At 35.9% G+C, this 15694-nt stretch overlaps 1 protein-coding gene across 1 annotated transcript; it reads right to left on the bottom strand.

Annotated features, from left to right (window-relative positions):
* Window positions 1-382: 382 nt before the first annotated feature.
* On the bottom strand, window positions 383-13615 carry LOC141284220 (5-hydroxytryptamine receptor 2A-like). The gene is made up of 2 exons (XM_073817223.1): window positions 13415-13615; window positions 383-4334 (listed from the first exon to the last, which is right to left on the bottom strand). Exons 1-2 carry the CDS (start codon window positions 13578-13580, stop codon window positions 3529-3531), a joined length of 972 nt encoding a protein of 323 aa, XP_073673324.1. The 5' UTR covers window positions 13581-13615; the 3' UTR covers window positions 383-3528.
* Window positions 13616-15694: the final 2079 nt, after the last annotated feature.

Here is a 15694-nt window from a genome sequence, read left to right as displayed (position 1 = left end):
TCTTGTATTTTAGTGCTACAAACTGAACTGAACAGCTCCATTGTCCTCATTTAAAATGTGCAGCTTCTACATTCATTTATTGAGTAACCTTGAGTTATTCATGTGCAGTGTGGCTTAATGTAACTTCATGCTTTTACTGTCATGGGCAACCACAACAGAGCCAAATTCTGGACAAGCGGTGGACTTGATAAATACAGAGACTCGCACAAAAACAATGTTCTCTGGAACACTGAGTACACATGTTTATCTACAGCTCTCGCTGTCAGGCTGCCTAATATATTTTTGATGTACTGGAATGAGGGTGGCTAAATACTGCACACATACACATATATACCTGGCATAATTATCCTCTCAGAAGGATGAAACAGAGATGAGTCATTCAATGTCTGCAAACAAGTTTATGACCATCACCATAACAACAACAACAACACCGCTGTCAATTCAGACACTGGAAATGGAATCAGAAAACAGATCAGAGGTTTTCACAAGGTGCTGAGATTTGAACCCGTCGTGTTGCCATGGAACCCTGAATCTAGAGGTACATTTTCAAAACCAAAAACTTACAGGTGTTCTTAAAAGCATGTTTTCAAAGAACTTCAAATCTGACAAAGGTAAGTGTTGGGTTTGAATACTGCCACTTTCTGAACAATATGTGCAACTCAAACACAAAATGCCTCAGAAATTGTTTTTGACAAGGTGAAAAAGCAGATACTAACTTCCCTTTTAAAAAAGAACAGCTCAGACCTTTCATACTGCGCTAGGCTGGTTTCTGCTGGTTTCCTCTGGTTTTTAGGCTTGTCCAGCTGGTAGACCAAAATAGCTATGATGTTTACCACTAGAAAAATACTGGTCAAACAGCATGCTTTTTATATGGATTGTAGCCTTTTCAAAAGAATTATTTAAGAAGGTTTCTATGGAAGCCCATTTCCACCTCAGAGAAAAATAGGAAAGTAATTGTGACTTTATTTCTCACAGAGTGATTTTGCAACAACTGTCGATTTATACACTACCATGTATACTGTATACACTACATATTTTTTTTTAAGAAATTGATACTTTTCATTTAGCAACGATGCTTTAAATAGACGTAAAACGACAGTAAAGACATTTATATTTTCTATTTTAAATAAATGATGTTCTTCTGAACTTCCTAATTATTAAAGAACACTGAAAAATGAACGGTTTCCATAACAGTATTACGCAGCAACTGTTTCAACACTGTTAATGATAAGAATTATGTCTTGATCACCAAATCAGCATATCTGAACAATTTCTGAAGGATTATATGACACTGAAGGCTATAGTAATGGATGCTGAACGTTTAGCTCTGCCACCACAGGAATAAATAACATTCAAAATACATCACAATAGAAAACAGTTATTAGTCATTTCACTGTATTTTGATCAAATAAATGCAGCCTTGGTGATCATAATGGTGAGTGCACACCAAAAGCAAATTATATAATTCGTGCAAGAATACATACAAAGTCAATGCAAAGATATGAATAGATGTGGATTCGCACTGGGTGACAAATGCGCGGTATGGTATCTTCCATGTAAGTTGAAAAATTTCAACTCGAGCAGAAAGTTCACATGACACGTTGTCGTGCAAGCCAATCAGTAAAGAACTTATTGAAACATCTATTTTGACAGAACCGGTTATATCAGAAATATGGAAGGCCAGTAGGTTTAAAAACACTTACATTTTAACACGTCAACAACATAAAATATATACATGTTCTTTATGTGTGAAAAATCTGCAAGTTTAATACTTGCAAAAAAACACGTATTTAACACATAAAATACCCATATAATATGCAGATTTTACATGTTGGTGATGTGTTAAAATTCACGTAAACCATTTGGACTTCCATATTGGAAAATGGAGGAAAGCATTATGCAATGAATTTATTCTTGCGAGTGATACAAAAATCATCCCGCAAGTAATCTAGAGCAATAATGCGATGAGAATATTCGCTTCGTGTTTGGTGTACACACAGCATAATGGTGTGTTCACACCAAACGCGAAGCGAATATGCTCATTACATCAATCGCTGTAGATTACTCGCAGAAAGTTTTTTGCGTGACTCGCGTGAATAACAACATTGCACGATCAACTATGTTGGAGATAACTACATGCTGCTTTGTACCTGTTGTGGAAGTCCCAAATACACCGGAAAGCCAAATGCTGACGTGTCTGGCTTTACACTACCATCCAGAGGTGGATGAGTATTAATCCTGAATTAATGTGTGCCTTACATTTTACTACTGTATATACACTGACTTTATTTTTTTATATTGATAGCAGCATCTCTGTAGCCATGCTAATAAACTACAACTACAACTGATTTTAACTGTTTTATACTGTATGCTCTAGATACCTATACAATCAATTTCAGGCTACAGTAATGCTCACTTCCATTTTCTGATACATCTGAACATGTCAATAAGCCTTTCGCTGATTGGCTTTTGCGAGAACGAGTCATGTGAATTTTCTGCTCAGGTTAAAAATTTTTATTTTGCACGGAAGGTGCAACTGAGGCGAATATTGCAGTTTCGCGGCAAACGTATCAAACATTTCGCGTCATTCATGCCACCCGACGTGAATTTGCCTCTGTTTGCATCTTTGCATTGACTTTGTATGCAATCTACTTGTGCGAATAATTAAATTTGCGTTTATGTGAACACACCATAAGACTTTCAAATACATAAAAAATATCAGTCACGCCAACTGTAGTGTAGCTTCATATTTCACAATGTGATTTTATTTCTTATTTTAAACTTCATCTCACAATTGCCTTTTTATATTACTCTGAGGTAAAAACTGGCTTCTATAGGGATCTTTTAGTTCGTATCCATAAAAATAAGAGGAATAACTGAAAAATGCCACTTTTTATAATAAAATAAAAGTGGTACTTATTCTTTAACCATAGACACTTAAAGGTAAAGGTGTAGCTCCAAAAACCTGCTTTTGTGTCTGGATTCATTGAATACAAATGTGTGCTAAAAAGATAAACCAGCAGCACAAACGTCAACTTATACGAATGAGGCTTCAGCATCTCAATCATTTGGCGCAGTACAAAAACTCTAGTCACATCACAACTTTTATCCACACTTGTTTTCAAAAAACAGACGCTGTAAACAAAACACTGCAGATCTTCCAAGAACTTAGACTTCACTCTCTGGCATATAAAGTGCTACATAAAAAACGTAAAGTTTTGACATCAAACCGAAACTCTGACTTAACACTTATATACAATTTTTATAAGCAGAGAAGTTTTATCACGTTGATTCAACTGACATTTATGGTCAGGATGGATCCCGGTCAGACGAAGGTCTTTTGATGTATCAGTACCCTGCGATAAAGTCATGGACCATGAAGCTGTTCGTTCATAGATGCAGCTGGGCTTTGAATACTAATACTTCAGACCAATCTGAGCTGATTTCTGTAGAGGTAAGACGGAGAGAATGCCAAGCATAAAACCCAGAAGAAAATCCAGGGTTACGGCTGGCATTTTGTGAGTGAATTCACAAGCAGCTAACACTCTCATTTTTGCTGCTTTTGGACAGATGGTGGTTTTTATTGGGAAGGGGCAGAGAGAAATCCCCATTGCCTATTGATCCAGTGAGCGGCAGGTGTGTGGACTGATAGGCCAGCGGTGGAATGGTGTTGACCAGAATTAGTTGTAGCGGTTTCTTCTCCTCATGAAACTGGCATCGGATGTACCTGGCAAAAGCCGAGCGGTAAGTCTTGTTGAAGAGCGTGTAAACCAGCGGGTTAACGGCGGAGGAAAGGTAACCGACCCACACAAACACATTCAACAGTCCGTTCATCACGTCTGCATCGCACGTGGCTGGCTCGCAAACCACCGCTAAAACGTTGGTGATGAAAAACGGACACCACATGACCACGAACAGGAAGAAGACCACGCCCAGAACTTTGGAGGCTTTTTGCTCGTTGCTGATGGACTGCACCGTGTGCCGTCCGAAAGGTGGCGTCACGACCCCCGACTCTGCCCCCGGCTCACGACTCAACGAGCGCCGTAAAAACAGTTTTTTCTCTGAGGGCGAGAATGAGGGTCCAGGGAGGAAGTTGAGAGTGAATCCCGCGCTCCATTTGGGCCTGGGCACCAACTGGTCAAGGCAGAGCGTAGCCTCACTCTGCAGCGCACTGATAGTCAGGAAGTAGGTCACCACCATAATGGTCAGTGGCACAAAGAAAGCCACAAAGGACCCAATCAGCACAAAAGAGTTGTCAGTCAATAGGCAGCTGCCATCCTTGAAAACTTTGGTGTGATCGCGCAGACCCAGCACTGGGATTGGCATGGAGATGCCTGCAGAAAGACAGGGGGAAAAAAGAAAGTGCATTTCTAGTTTAGTTTAGTCTGCAGAAATTGTGACAGACCAAAAAACAAGGTGGCATAGAAACAAAGCAACAGAGGAGAAATGATGACAGTTGCTTATTTCGCACAAACACAAAAGCAGCAAAGTTTTGTGACCTGCAGTTTGTCTGTGACATATGCAGCTGTTCTATTTGTGTCCTTTTAGCAGTTCATTTGTACAAGCAGACATTAATGAATCATAGCTCAAGCAGTGCTATAAATAATACACTTTCATAAATTACAAATTAGCATGCAATTCATTCTTCTTTTTAATGGTGTTAATACAATTAGAAAGTCTTACATAACTGTTTCATTCTGTTCTGTGATTTTTTTTATCACTAAATGATGGAAAGGAAGACCCTCTTAATTGAGAATTCAGAAATTGAGAAAATTAGCTTCACTGTGAATAATAATACTCAATTATTATAATAGTAATAATAAACCAATTTTACACTTAATTAACAGCTTTAATAATAATAAACAACATAAGGTATCAAAAAGAATGGTTTTGTTATGGGTCATTTTAGTATTGCTTTCATAGATAACATGTTAACATCAATTTCATCCATTTTTATTTTGAAAATGTGTCAATATAGTCCTTTTATTTTGTTCTGTGTAGGGCTGTCACTAACAATTATTTTGGTAATCGAGTAATCGGTTGGAAAAAATAAATATATATGTGTGTATATATATATATATATATATATATATATATATATATATATATATATATATATATATATATATATATATATATATACACACACATACATACATACACTGAGACTTTTCTGCTCATTAAGGTTGCGTTTATTTGATTAAAAACACAGAAACAAACTGTAATATTGTGAAATGTTAATGCAATTTAGAATTGTGGTTTTCTATTTTTATATATTTTAAAATATAATTTATTCCTGTGATGCAAAGCTGAATTTTCAGCATCATTACTCCAGTCTTCAGTGTCACATGATCCTTCAGAAATCATTCTAATATTCTGATTTATTATCAATGTTGGAAACAGTTGTGCTGCTTAAAAAGTTTTTGGAACCTGCAATACTTTTTTCAGGATTCTTTGATAAATAAAACATTAAAAAGAACAAAGTTTGGGCCAGTCATTTTTTTCCCTTTTTGAAAGAAATTATTACTTTTATTCAGCAAGGATGTGTTAAATTGATAAAAAGTGATAGTTAAGACTTATACTGTTAGAAAAGATTTCTATTTTGAATAAATGCTGTGCTTTTTAACTTTTAATTCATCAAAGAATCCTGAAAAAAGTATCACAGGTTCTAAAAAAATATTAAGCAGCACAACTCTTTCCAACATGGATAATAAAAGTAATAAAGCTGCATATTAGAATGATTTCTGAAGGATCATGTGACACTGAAGACTGGAGTAATGGCTGATGAAAATTCAGCTTTGCGTCACAGAAATAAATTATATTTGAAAGTATTTTAATAAGTTATTTTGAATTGCAATAATATTTCATAATATTACTTTTTATGTATTTTTAAACAAATAAATGGAGCTTTGATGAGCATAAGAGACTTTTTTAAGAACATTAAAATCTTACTGACCCCAAACTTTTGAGCGGCAGAATGTACATATTTATTTGTTTATTTATTTTTGTAGTAATAAAAATAAACCCAAGTGAACAGTAGTCTTTAAAATAACTTAAAATGCATATATAATAGCAATGAGGCAATATCAGTTAATTCAAATAAAGTATTAAAAGCAAGTAATCACATGGGTTTACTGAACAAAACTTTTAAAATACATAATGTATTATAAACAACAGAGCTAGTGTACATTACGCATTGTAACAAATTATTGCAGAGGGTGTCAACGGCCGCAATTTAATCCTTGTTCAACATTTAAGTCAAATGTCCACTTAATCTTTAATATTTAGCTATTTCTTTACGAAAGAAATGCTACAGCCACTGTAACTTCTTGAATATGTGGACATCAAAACGTGTAAACTCAGAGTGAGGGTTTGAGCTTTTATTTTGAAATCATGATAAACATTTAGCATATTATGAGATATATTAATGTATTCTCCTGTTTGCATAGGTTTATAAATGATTTAGTGAATCATAGTGAATTCACAATAGCATTATGCTTTATTATGATTTTTAAATAGGCTTAATTTATCATTCAGCCCTGGAAACGGTCTAATAATGTGTTTTGTGGATTCTCGTCCGTGGAATGCACCACTTCTGGTATTTTACTTGACACAGACAAAATTCAATCAAGGAATTGAATCAAGGAATTGTGACAGCCCTAGTTCTGTGATTTTTTTTTTTTTTTTTTATCAGTAAATGATGAAAATAGATTCTCTTAATTGATCATTTTTGTATAAATCAAACACAAGAATGAAGTTTATCACAAATGGGATTAATTTTCATTAATCATCATCATTACCAATATTGTTATTAATTAACAGCCTAATTAATAGAACCGCTATAATAGCACTTTCATAGATGACACATTAACATGCAATTTGTTTTTATTCTGATAATGTGTTTTGAAAATTTGACATTTAATTCTGCTCTGAGTTTTTTTTCTCCAGTAAATGATAGAAAAGTGTGGGTTACATATCATTTTGAAGATAACAAGCCATACATTCATTAGGACAAGAAAAAGCTGGCTAAGAAAAGTATTAGTCTATAAACAATTTCTTATTTCTAAGGAAAACACACGTTGTACACAAACAACAGTTAAACAGTACATTCTGTCTGATATTCATTCATCACATCATGTTTCAATGCTTCAAACAGCTCTTGGCTCGTGATCATGTGTAAACACTTTTCACTAATTGTTTCAAGCACTACTACATAATTTATTTACAAATCATTAAACTGTTTTAAACTGAGAGCGCAGGTGGCGTATATTTATTAAAAACATGCTGGGCGGCTCAATGGGAACCCCTGTGATTGATGGATCTCTTGCTCAAGGACAGGCTCATATTATTCTACTTACTGAGACACATTGCTTATGCTCAGGCAGCAAAAATGTCTGTCTTTGTCACATGCCTTTGAGTCACTTCACAGTAATTGATGAGACTTTTTTTCTGTCATCGCCTACAACGGTTTGAGGCGTAACTTCAATAGCACAGCTATTTACAACCATTAGCGCTCAGCCTGTATAATGTTGTATATGATATACTTCTCATTTCCGCTGGCATCTTGCAAATGGAAAGCTCGTATCGCTCAAGGACAAACTTTCAGTGAAACTGCCATGGTGATAAGACATTTCCATGGCAACAGTAAATCTCTGCAAATCGTGTCTGATCTCTGGGGTTTGTTGGGGGGAAACCGAGCTGGTAAGGACGGGCGGGTGGGGGGGTGCCATGATGGACCCTGTGCTTCCGGACGATGCGCCTGGCATTGGCTGTGCATCTACGGATAACTGCAGGCCTTGGATGACTATGATAAGAACCGCAGAGTGGGAAAAAATGGATGTCGCCGCCTTTCAAAATCTGAGAGGAGGATGAGGAGATTAAAAAATATATATCGGTAAGGTTTCTCCTTCAAAACTGAGTTTAAAGTGGGGTTACTTTATCTTGCTCACTATCAACCTCCTCTGGCATCACATTTCTCATCCTTTCCTGGAGATAAGAGTAAACAGAGTTGAAAGCTAGAAAAGCAGCATTATAATGTAAGTTGTGATGGTGCTTTACTCAAATCCACTGACAGCTCTCAACCTCTGGGTTGCATCTTCACAATGGATTTATTCACAATCATCTCAGTAATAGATGTGATGTGCTGACTGACATTTGAAGGATTAGTTCACTCCAAAATTCAAATTTCCTGATAATTTACTCACCCCTGTGTCATTCGAGATGTCATTTATTTATTTCTTCAGTCGAAAAGAAAGGTTTTTGAGGAAAGCATTCTAGAACTTTTTTCCATATAATGGACTTCAATGGTGATCAACAGTTGAAGGTCCAAATTGTAGTTTCAATGCAGCTTCAAAGGGCTCTAGCGATCCCAGATGAGAAATAATGGTCTTATCTAGTGAAACATCTGTAATTTTTTTTCTAAAAAAAAAATCTAATTTGTATACTTTTTAACCACAAATGCTCATCTTGCACTAGTTCTGCGTCCACAACCTCACGCAATACTTAGTCACGCTGGAAAGGTCACGCATGATGTAGGCAAAAGTATTCAGTGTTTACAAAGCGAACGTGACCTTTCCAACGTGATTACCTAATGCATGAAGTCGTGGTTAAAAAGTATACAAATTTTAATTAAACCTAAGACCCTTATTCCTCGGCTGGGATCATGTAGAGCCCTTTGAAGCTGCATTGAAACTTCAATTTGTATCTTCAACCGTTGATCCCCATTGAAATCCACTGTACTGAGAAAGAAAGACATGAACATCTTGGATGACATGGGGGTGAGTAGATTATCAGGAAATTTTCATTCAGGAGTGAACTAATCCTATAGGGCAAGACACCAAAGGTAAAACGGGTAAAATATTTTGTCTAACAGATGTCACCATAAATTTGTCAATTAATCACAGTACATTAAGACAATTGTTTTGCATTACAGTTTTCTGAAATGTTATGTTTAAAGATCTAGATAAGACATAACCTTATTAAATATGCTCTGATTTGCATGTCTTTCCAAAACAGAAATTTAAACAATGGACTCAGGCCCCGATATACATAAAGCGAAATTGAAGAACAAACTGAAATCCAACCAAAACCATTGTTTTTTCAAGCACTAGTCAGTTTTGAGATTTCAGCCTGTAATGATTACATAAGATGTCTTCTTTCAGACAAGTGGAGAAGCCAAAATACACATTGTTAAAATACAAGTATTTGTTTTATTCCGCTCTATCTGTCTCTGTAGATTTCAATTGAAATACATACTTTTTGTACATGTTTTTTTTTTCTCGTTCACTGAGCCAGATATCTCAACTTCAGAGGCACGTACTGCAGCCTTTGCAGTTCTTTTTCGTTCTTTGTTTAGGGGTAAAAACTAGTTTGAAATACGTGAGCAGTGCTATACTGTTAGCAAACATCCCAAATGATCAACAGTCTGATGAAAGCAACAAAACACAACAAAATTGGAGAAAACAGCAAGCATTTTTTTTTATTAAAAGCATCTGATCTGCACTTCTGTTAATTTACATCACGTGTATTTACATGGAACTTTATTTAATATATTGCCTAAAAGCAATCAGCAGTATTAAACATGAAAATCTGTGTCAGTGTCTATTTCATCAAAAGCACAACTTTATTTGCTACTATAAAATGGCTCTCCACTTTGTTCATTTACCCACATTTACCCTTTGTTCATTTCGCCTCCAAGGACTCAACAGACGAAATGAACCCAAAAAAAAAATAGGGTTGCCAGGTTTTTACAACAAAACCCGCCCAATCTCTACTCAAAACTAGCGTTTTGAAAGTGTTCCACTGTTAAAAATCACATTCCGCAGGGTGAAATACACGTATTTGATGGGGTTCCCTTGGTAAAATTCGCATTCCACGTTATTGCGGTCGCTTCAACCCGCGGACATAAAACAATCCACGGCAACAGTGTAAAAGTAGTCCAATTCTGTGGGAAAACCGTAGACTTGGCAACACTGCGGAAAAGAGTTCCGCATGAAAGGGGGCAAAGCCTCCGCGCACATCTCCTATGAGGTAATCGTCACGGACCAATGGTAGCACGAATAAAGTTTTCTGGAAACCTCACTTTGGCAAGCTGTTTCAAACTCCAAAAACAAACTCTGTTTTGTCTGAAGTGTCTTACCTTAAAGCAGACTGAGAGCTGTTTATCATCAAGAGGAAGGGGGATAAGGCTGATCTGTTTTGTTTGCATTACAAATACTTGGATAAATGGATTCTCATACGCAGGAAAAATAACACCTACCATGTCAAAACTATTCAAATTTTGCGTGTTTATGCTATCTTGGTGCTAATCGGCTTCTCGACTGATAATTACAAAAGCACTTTTTTGTTTTAACAACCAGACTTGCTGTTTTTTGAAAAGCATCTGACTCATGCTCAAAGAGCCCTAATCGCTGAAATGTTGGTAGATCTACTTTGATCCCAAAACGAAACACATAATTACCATCTGAAAGTCTTCTTTGCTTTAAAGCAGCACTAACTCTCTGCTCTTTGACCACTCTAAAGCTCACTGAGGCTTAAGACTGGAGTTCTGGGAACTGAAGATGTATCCAAAAGTGTACCAGCACAGTTAAACCACTTTATTAGTGCTGATATTTTAGTTCTATATCGGTCTCTATTGACTGTAGTTATATTGGCTTTGCATTATAAATGTGTTTCATTAGACTGTTATGTTTTTCTTTTTGCATTACTGGGATGTAATGGCATTGTGGCATTCACTTTATTACATTTTCTGCTCATAATATCCTTTTCTGTCTGTCCTGCATGCAGATCGAACAACAGAGCTGGTCTGAGGTCATTTTGAAGAATATCAGTGATATTTTAATCAGAGCTTGTACGTTTCTTCAACTTCAGGCACAGCAGAGGTTGCTTTTTATTAAAGCTAATAGATTTCTTTTTCTTCCTTTATATGAAGGTCACACCAAAAATGTCCTGAAAACTTTTTTCCATGCCTTCATTATTTTTGCTACTTTAAAAAAAAACTATCAACAGTAAAGTCTTTTAACAAACAAACAAACAGATATATAGATAGATAGATATTATTTATCTAGATAGATATTATATAGATGTATTTTATGATCTGTAAAATGCAACTCTTCAGAGAAATCCTACAGTTCTTACACAAAAGATATTACACAAAAATAATAGTTGAATTTATAAATTATTTGGTTTTCAAGCATTATTGTGTATTTGAACCTTTTCCAACAATGACTGTATGATTTTGAGATCCATTTTTTCACACTGAGGACAACTGAGGGACTCATATGCAACTATTACAGAAGGTTCAAATGCTCACTTATGGTTCAGAAGGAAAAACCATGGGGGTGAAAAGTTTTTCAATTTGAAGAGCAGGGTCAATTTAACTTATTTTGTCTTCTAGGAAACATGTAACTACCTGTTGTAGGCTCTGAAGGCCAGTACTAAATGAAAAAATATGATATTTAGGCAAAATAAGAAAAAAGTACACAATTCCATTCTGTTTAAAAGTTTTTACCCCCGGTTCTTAATGCATAGTTTTTCCTTCTAAAGCATCAGTGAGTGTTTGAACCTTCAGTAATAGTTGCATATGAGTCACTTAGTTGTCTGCAGTGTGAAAAGATGGATGTCAAAATCATACAGTCATTGTTTGAAAGGGTTCAAATACACAATAATGCTTGAAAACCAAATAATTTATAAATTCAACTATTATTTTTGTGTAATATCTTATTTAGGTCAGTACTAAATAAACAATAACATGAATTTATGTGATCTCTCTTATTTTGGTAAAATAATTAACATTTTGCAGATTCTGAAAGGGGGATGTAAACTTTTGACCTCAACTATAGGTAGGTAGATAGATAGAAAATCTTATTTGTGTCTATTTTAAGATCTATAAAATGCAAGCTATGAAATGAGTCTTAGCAAAGATGGAACCATTTTATTTCACAAATGTTTAAAATGTCATTTCCACCAGAGTATGCTATTAAACACAACACATGATTTGAGATGTGGAAATAACACTGTGCATGCTAGAAATATTTATGACTTCAGCATTCAATGACCCAGACCTGTAAAATTCATTAATTTTTAGCTTTCCATTATGCAATTTTTTTCTCTTCTCAATTATTTCTTCCTTGTGGTGCGCCATTGACATAATCAGCAGGATACTGATGAAGCTGCAGTCACTACTGCAGGTCTCATTGTTGCCTCTCAGCTCCAATCTATAATATAACTTAATATTGCTGCAATTTTACTTCTCATTTACAGATACCCAATTCTCTCCCCCACTCATGTATTCAATAGCCAATCACCTTTCCTCTGGTGAATGACAAAAGGCATGGTGGTTTATTAGCCACTGATTTCTCTAGTCCCGAAAGCAATTCAAATTCAAGTACACATAAACATAAGCGTTTAAAGTAGTGGTGGGCATAGATTAATTTTTTTAATCTAGATTAATCTAGATTAAATCTTGAAATTAATCTAGATTAATCTAGATTAAAATGGCTAATTTGAAGGCATTCAGAATATGTGTTCTACCCAAATAATGACTAAAAAGTAAGTCTTTGAGAACGGGTTTCTCAAGCCAGGTGGCGCATTAGACCAGGCGCTCATCTCCTGTTTCCAAAATGCATTACAAACTCCTTGACAAGTGCATTTACAACACAATTAACTATACAAACTTGTGTAACCAAGTACTTCTGCGCAAAATGCTGTACGACGTGCGCGTTGCCGTAAAATACACAGGCGCGCGGGTATGGATAGCCTATCTGCGTGCATAGTCTTAAACTGCGTTGCTTTTAGAAGCGTCAATTCAGTTGTTGCATATAGTTTAATGTCTTTATTTCGGGATTATCAAAGTAAATTATAACTCAAATTTGAGATTTTACTGGGGCACAGCAGATTTTCACTGGGGCACGTGCCCCAGTAAAAAGGGTCTAGCAACGCACGCACCTTCCCTGAAGCGGCTTCATAACTGCATCCATGTCTGCGCGTCTCATTTGATGTGGTAATTTCACAGAAGTTGAAGACTCGTTCTCGCCCCCTACAGTGCAATTCGACTAGGTATACGTCATCCGCGCTAAAATATCAAAGTGAAAGTCATCATATCTTGCGTAGTTTAGACCCGGCTCCCAACCCAACTTTGAGAATAGATTAACGGCGATATTATTTTTATCGCGCGATATGAGTCTCACGTTAACGCAGCACGTTAACGCCGATAACGGCCCACCACTAGTTTAAAGACTCTCTTTGGAACGCTCTTCGTTTTAAAAGCGGCTCTTAACAGCCAAGGTCATCTCAAACCAATAAGGGACATTTTCTAGGATTTTGTTCAGATAATGTTATCATGCATATGCATTAGATCAGAGTCATGACTTATCAGACAGAATGTCATGCCGCATGTTGATGGCATCAGGTGTACCTGCTGAGATGGTCCACACGGCCGTGATCTTGGCCCGGGCACGGGAGCGTGAGTTTGACCGATTGTGTCGGATGGGGTTACGGATGGCCACATAACGGTCCAAGGAGATAGCGCACAGGTGCATAATGGAGGCGGTGGAAAAGAGAACATCCAAGTAGATCCACATGGGACACAGTGATGCAGGGAGGGGCCAGGAGTAACCTGAAGAAGAGACAGACAGCCAGAGAATCAGGCCCAAGGAATAAATCTGACAACAAAAGCCTTTAGAAATATTGACTTTCCTCTGTTACATGCTAATGGACCCTGTGAGATAATTTCATGGGCCTCATCCACTAAGCTGAGTGATTTCACTGGAAGGCATGACTGTGATGAGCTCTTGAGAACAGCACAAGAGATTAACTATCACTGACAGTGTTTTCAGTTGATGTGCTGATGAAAAACAGTTTAATTTCTACAACACTACATCCATCCATCCATCTATCCTTCCATCCACTAAGGCTGGGCGACAAATGATATCATATCGAGATTGCAATTAAATTTATGTTGATAAAGATGATAAACTCTGGACATTTTAGTCAATATAGAATAATCTAATAGTCTCTCACACAGCAGAAATAAAAGCCAGTATTTTACATAAAACGCCCACTGATTTGAATGTCTTAGTGTCAATATATGAGGACATGAACATATTAACTTCATCTCCAGAGCTGCTTTGAGAGTCACTTCTTCATCCTCACTGTTTTGCTGCCTCAAGTGTTCATTTCTGTTGGAAACTGCAGTGATATGTACTTATTGGTATGTATTTCGCGTCTTGTGAAAAAGTTTCCACAGTATGTTTTCATCATGAGACCAGGTAGGATAATAAACACACAATTGCGACAGTATATGGTGGATGTGTGTTTTTCCAAGTAATCTCCAGGAAATAAATGAAATTATGATAACTGACATATCATTTATTACAGTATGTAAATTATTATGAGAAATGAGGAAAAAAAGTGTTTGTAGTATATAAACCAATCATAAAATTGTTTGTTAGGAAAATATAGGAAAAAATATTATAGGAAACAAATTATTGATTATTATTACGCAGTCTATTTTAATTCTTAGCCAAATAAAAGTAATAGAAAGTCAGAGATCAAAACTGGTATTACATTTGACATTTCAGTCTCCTTCACTTCTGAAATGATTCTAATTTTTCAACCAAAATATTTTTCATTATCATTTCATATAGTTCTGTTGTGCTGCATCTTGTTTGACAATAAAAATGTAACGTTTCTGTTGTGTAAATTAATTTATATGTATTATATCAAACTGATCAAACTGTTAAAAGTTGTAATAATTAATTTCATTAGATGCCATTTTAAATAAATATGTATTGAATCATAAAACACAGAATCGAGAAAAAAAAATTAATGGAAAAATTATATAATTTAGGGGAAAATAAAATGGATTTCATGGGGCCTTAAATTAAAAGGTATTTACTCTGTGGAAATTAATTGTGAACAGTGTTGTTTTCGTCAACGATGATGATGACGAAATCATTTCGTTGACGCAACTTTTTTTCATGACGATAACGAGACGATGACGAGATAAAAATGGCTCGTTGATGACTAAAACATGACGAGACGTGTGTGAGTTTTCGTTGACGAGACGAGAATAGACAAAAATGTTAGTGGGTGGTCCGTCAGACGTTTAAAATGCACCACATTTCTGCTTATTGTGCATGCCAATTAAAACCTAAGAAGTATCTGCCGCTATGGCAAGCCGTTTCAGCATTAAATACTCTTTGCCATACTAGTAGGCTATGGCAAGCCGTTTTAGCATTCTATCCTTGTTTGGTTACGCCCACCACCTGGCGTGCAGCGCACAACGTGCTCAACATGTCACATTGTTGTCACTTAGACAGACAGACGATTAACCATGATGGCGGCAGTTTGCACATTATTTCAAATATATGTCTTATGTCTAAAACCATTCCTTCATTATTGTAATTATTGGTGAAAATAGTCCATCTGGAAGCTCACATTGTGTTGAACTATAGATCTGCTATTTTCACAACTTATAAGTGACACTACCCAACAGCAAAATACTTACTGACCTACATTAATTTGTTAAAAGACTACTTTCCCCCCTTTTATTGACTAAAACTAGACTAAAACCTTTATGACTTTTTGTCGACTAAAATTGGACTAAAACTATCACATATAGAAGTGACTAAAATGTGACTAAAACTAATAAGCATTTTAGTCCAAAAGACTAAGACTAAATCTAAGATGGTTG

Source organism: Garra rufa, chromosome 14 (assembly GCF_049309525.1).
Source record: "Garra rufa chromosome 14, GarRuf1.0, whole genome shotgun sequence".
In the NCBI taxonomy this organism is placed as follows: domain Eukaryota; kingdom Metazoa; phylum Chordata; class Actinopteri; order Cypriniformes; family Cyprinidae; genus Garra; species Garra rufa.
The sequence above is the reverse complement of the archived record's forward strand: the minus strand, read 5'-3'. Positions and strand labels throughout refer to the sequence as shown.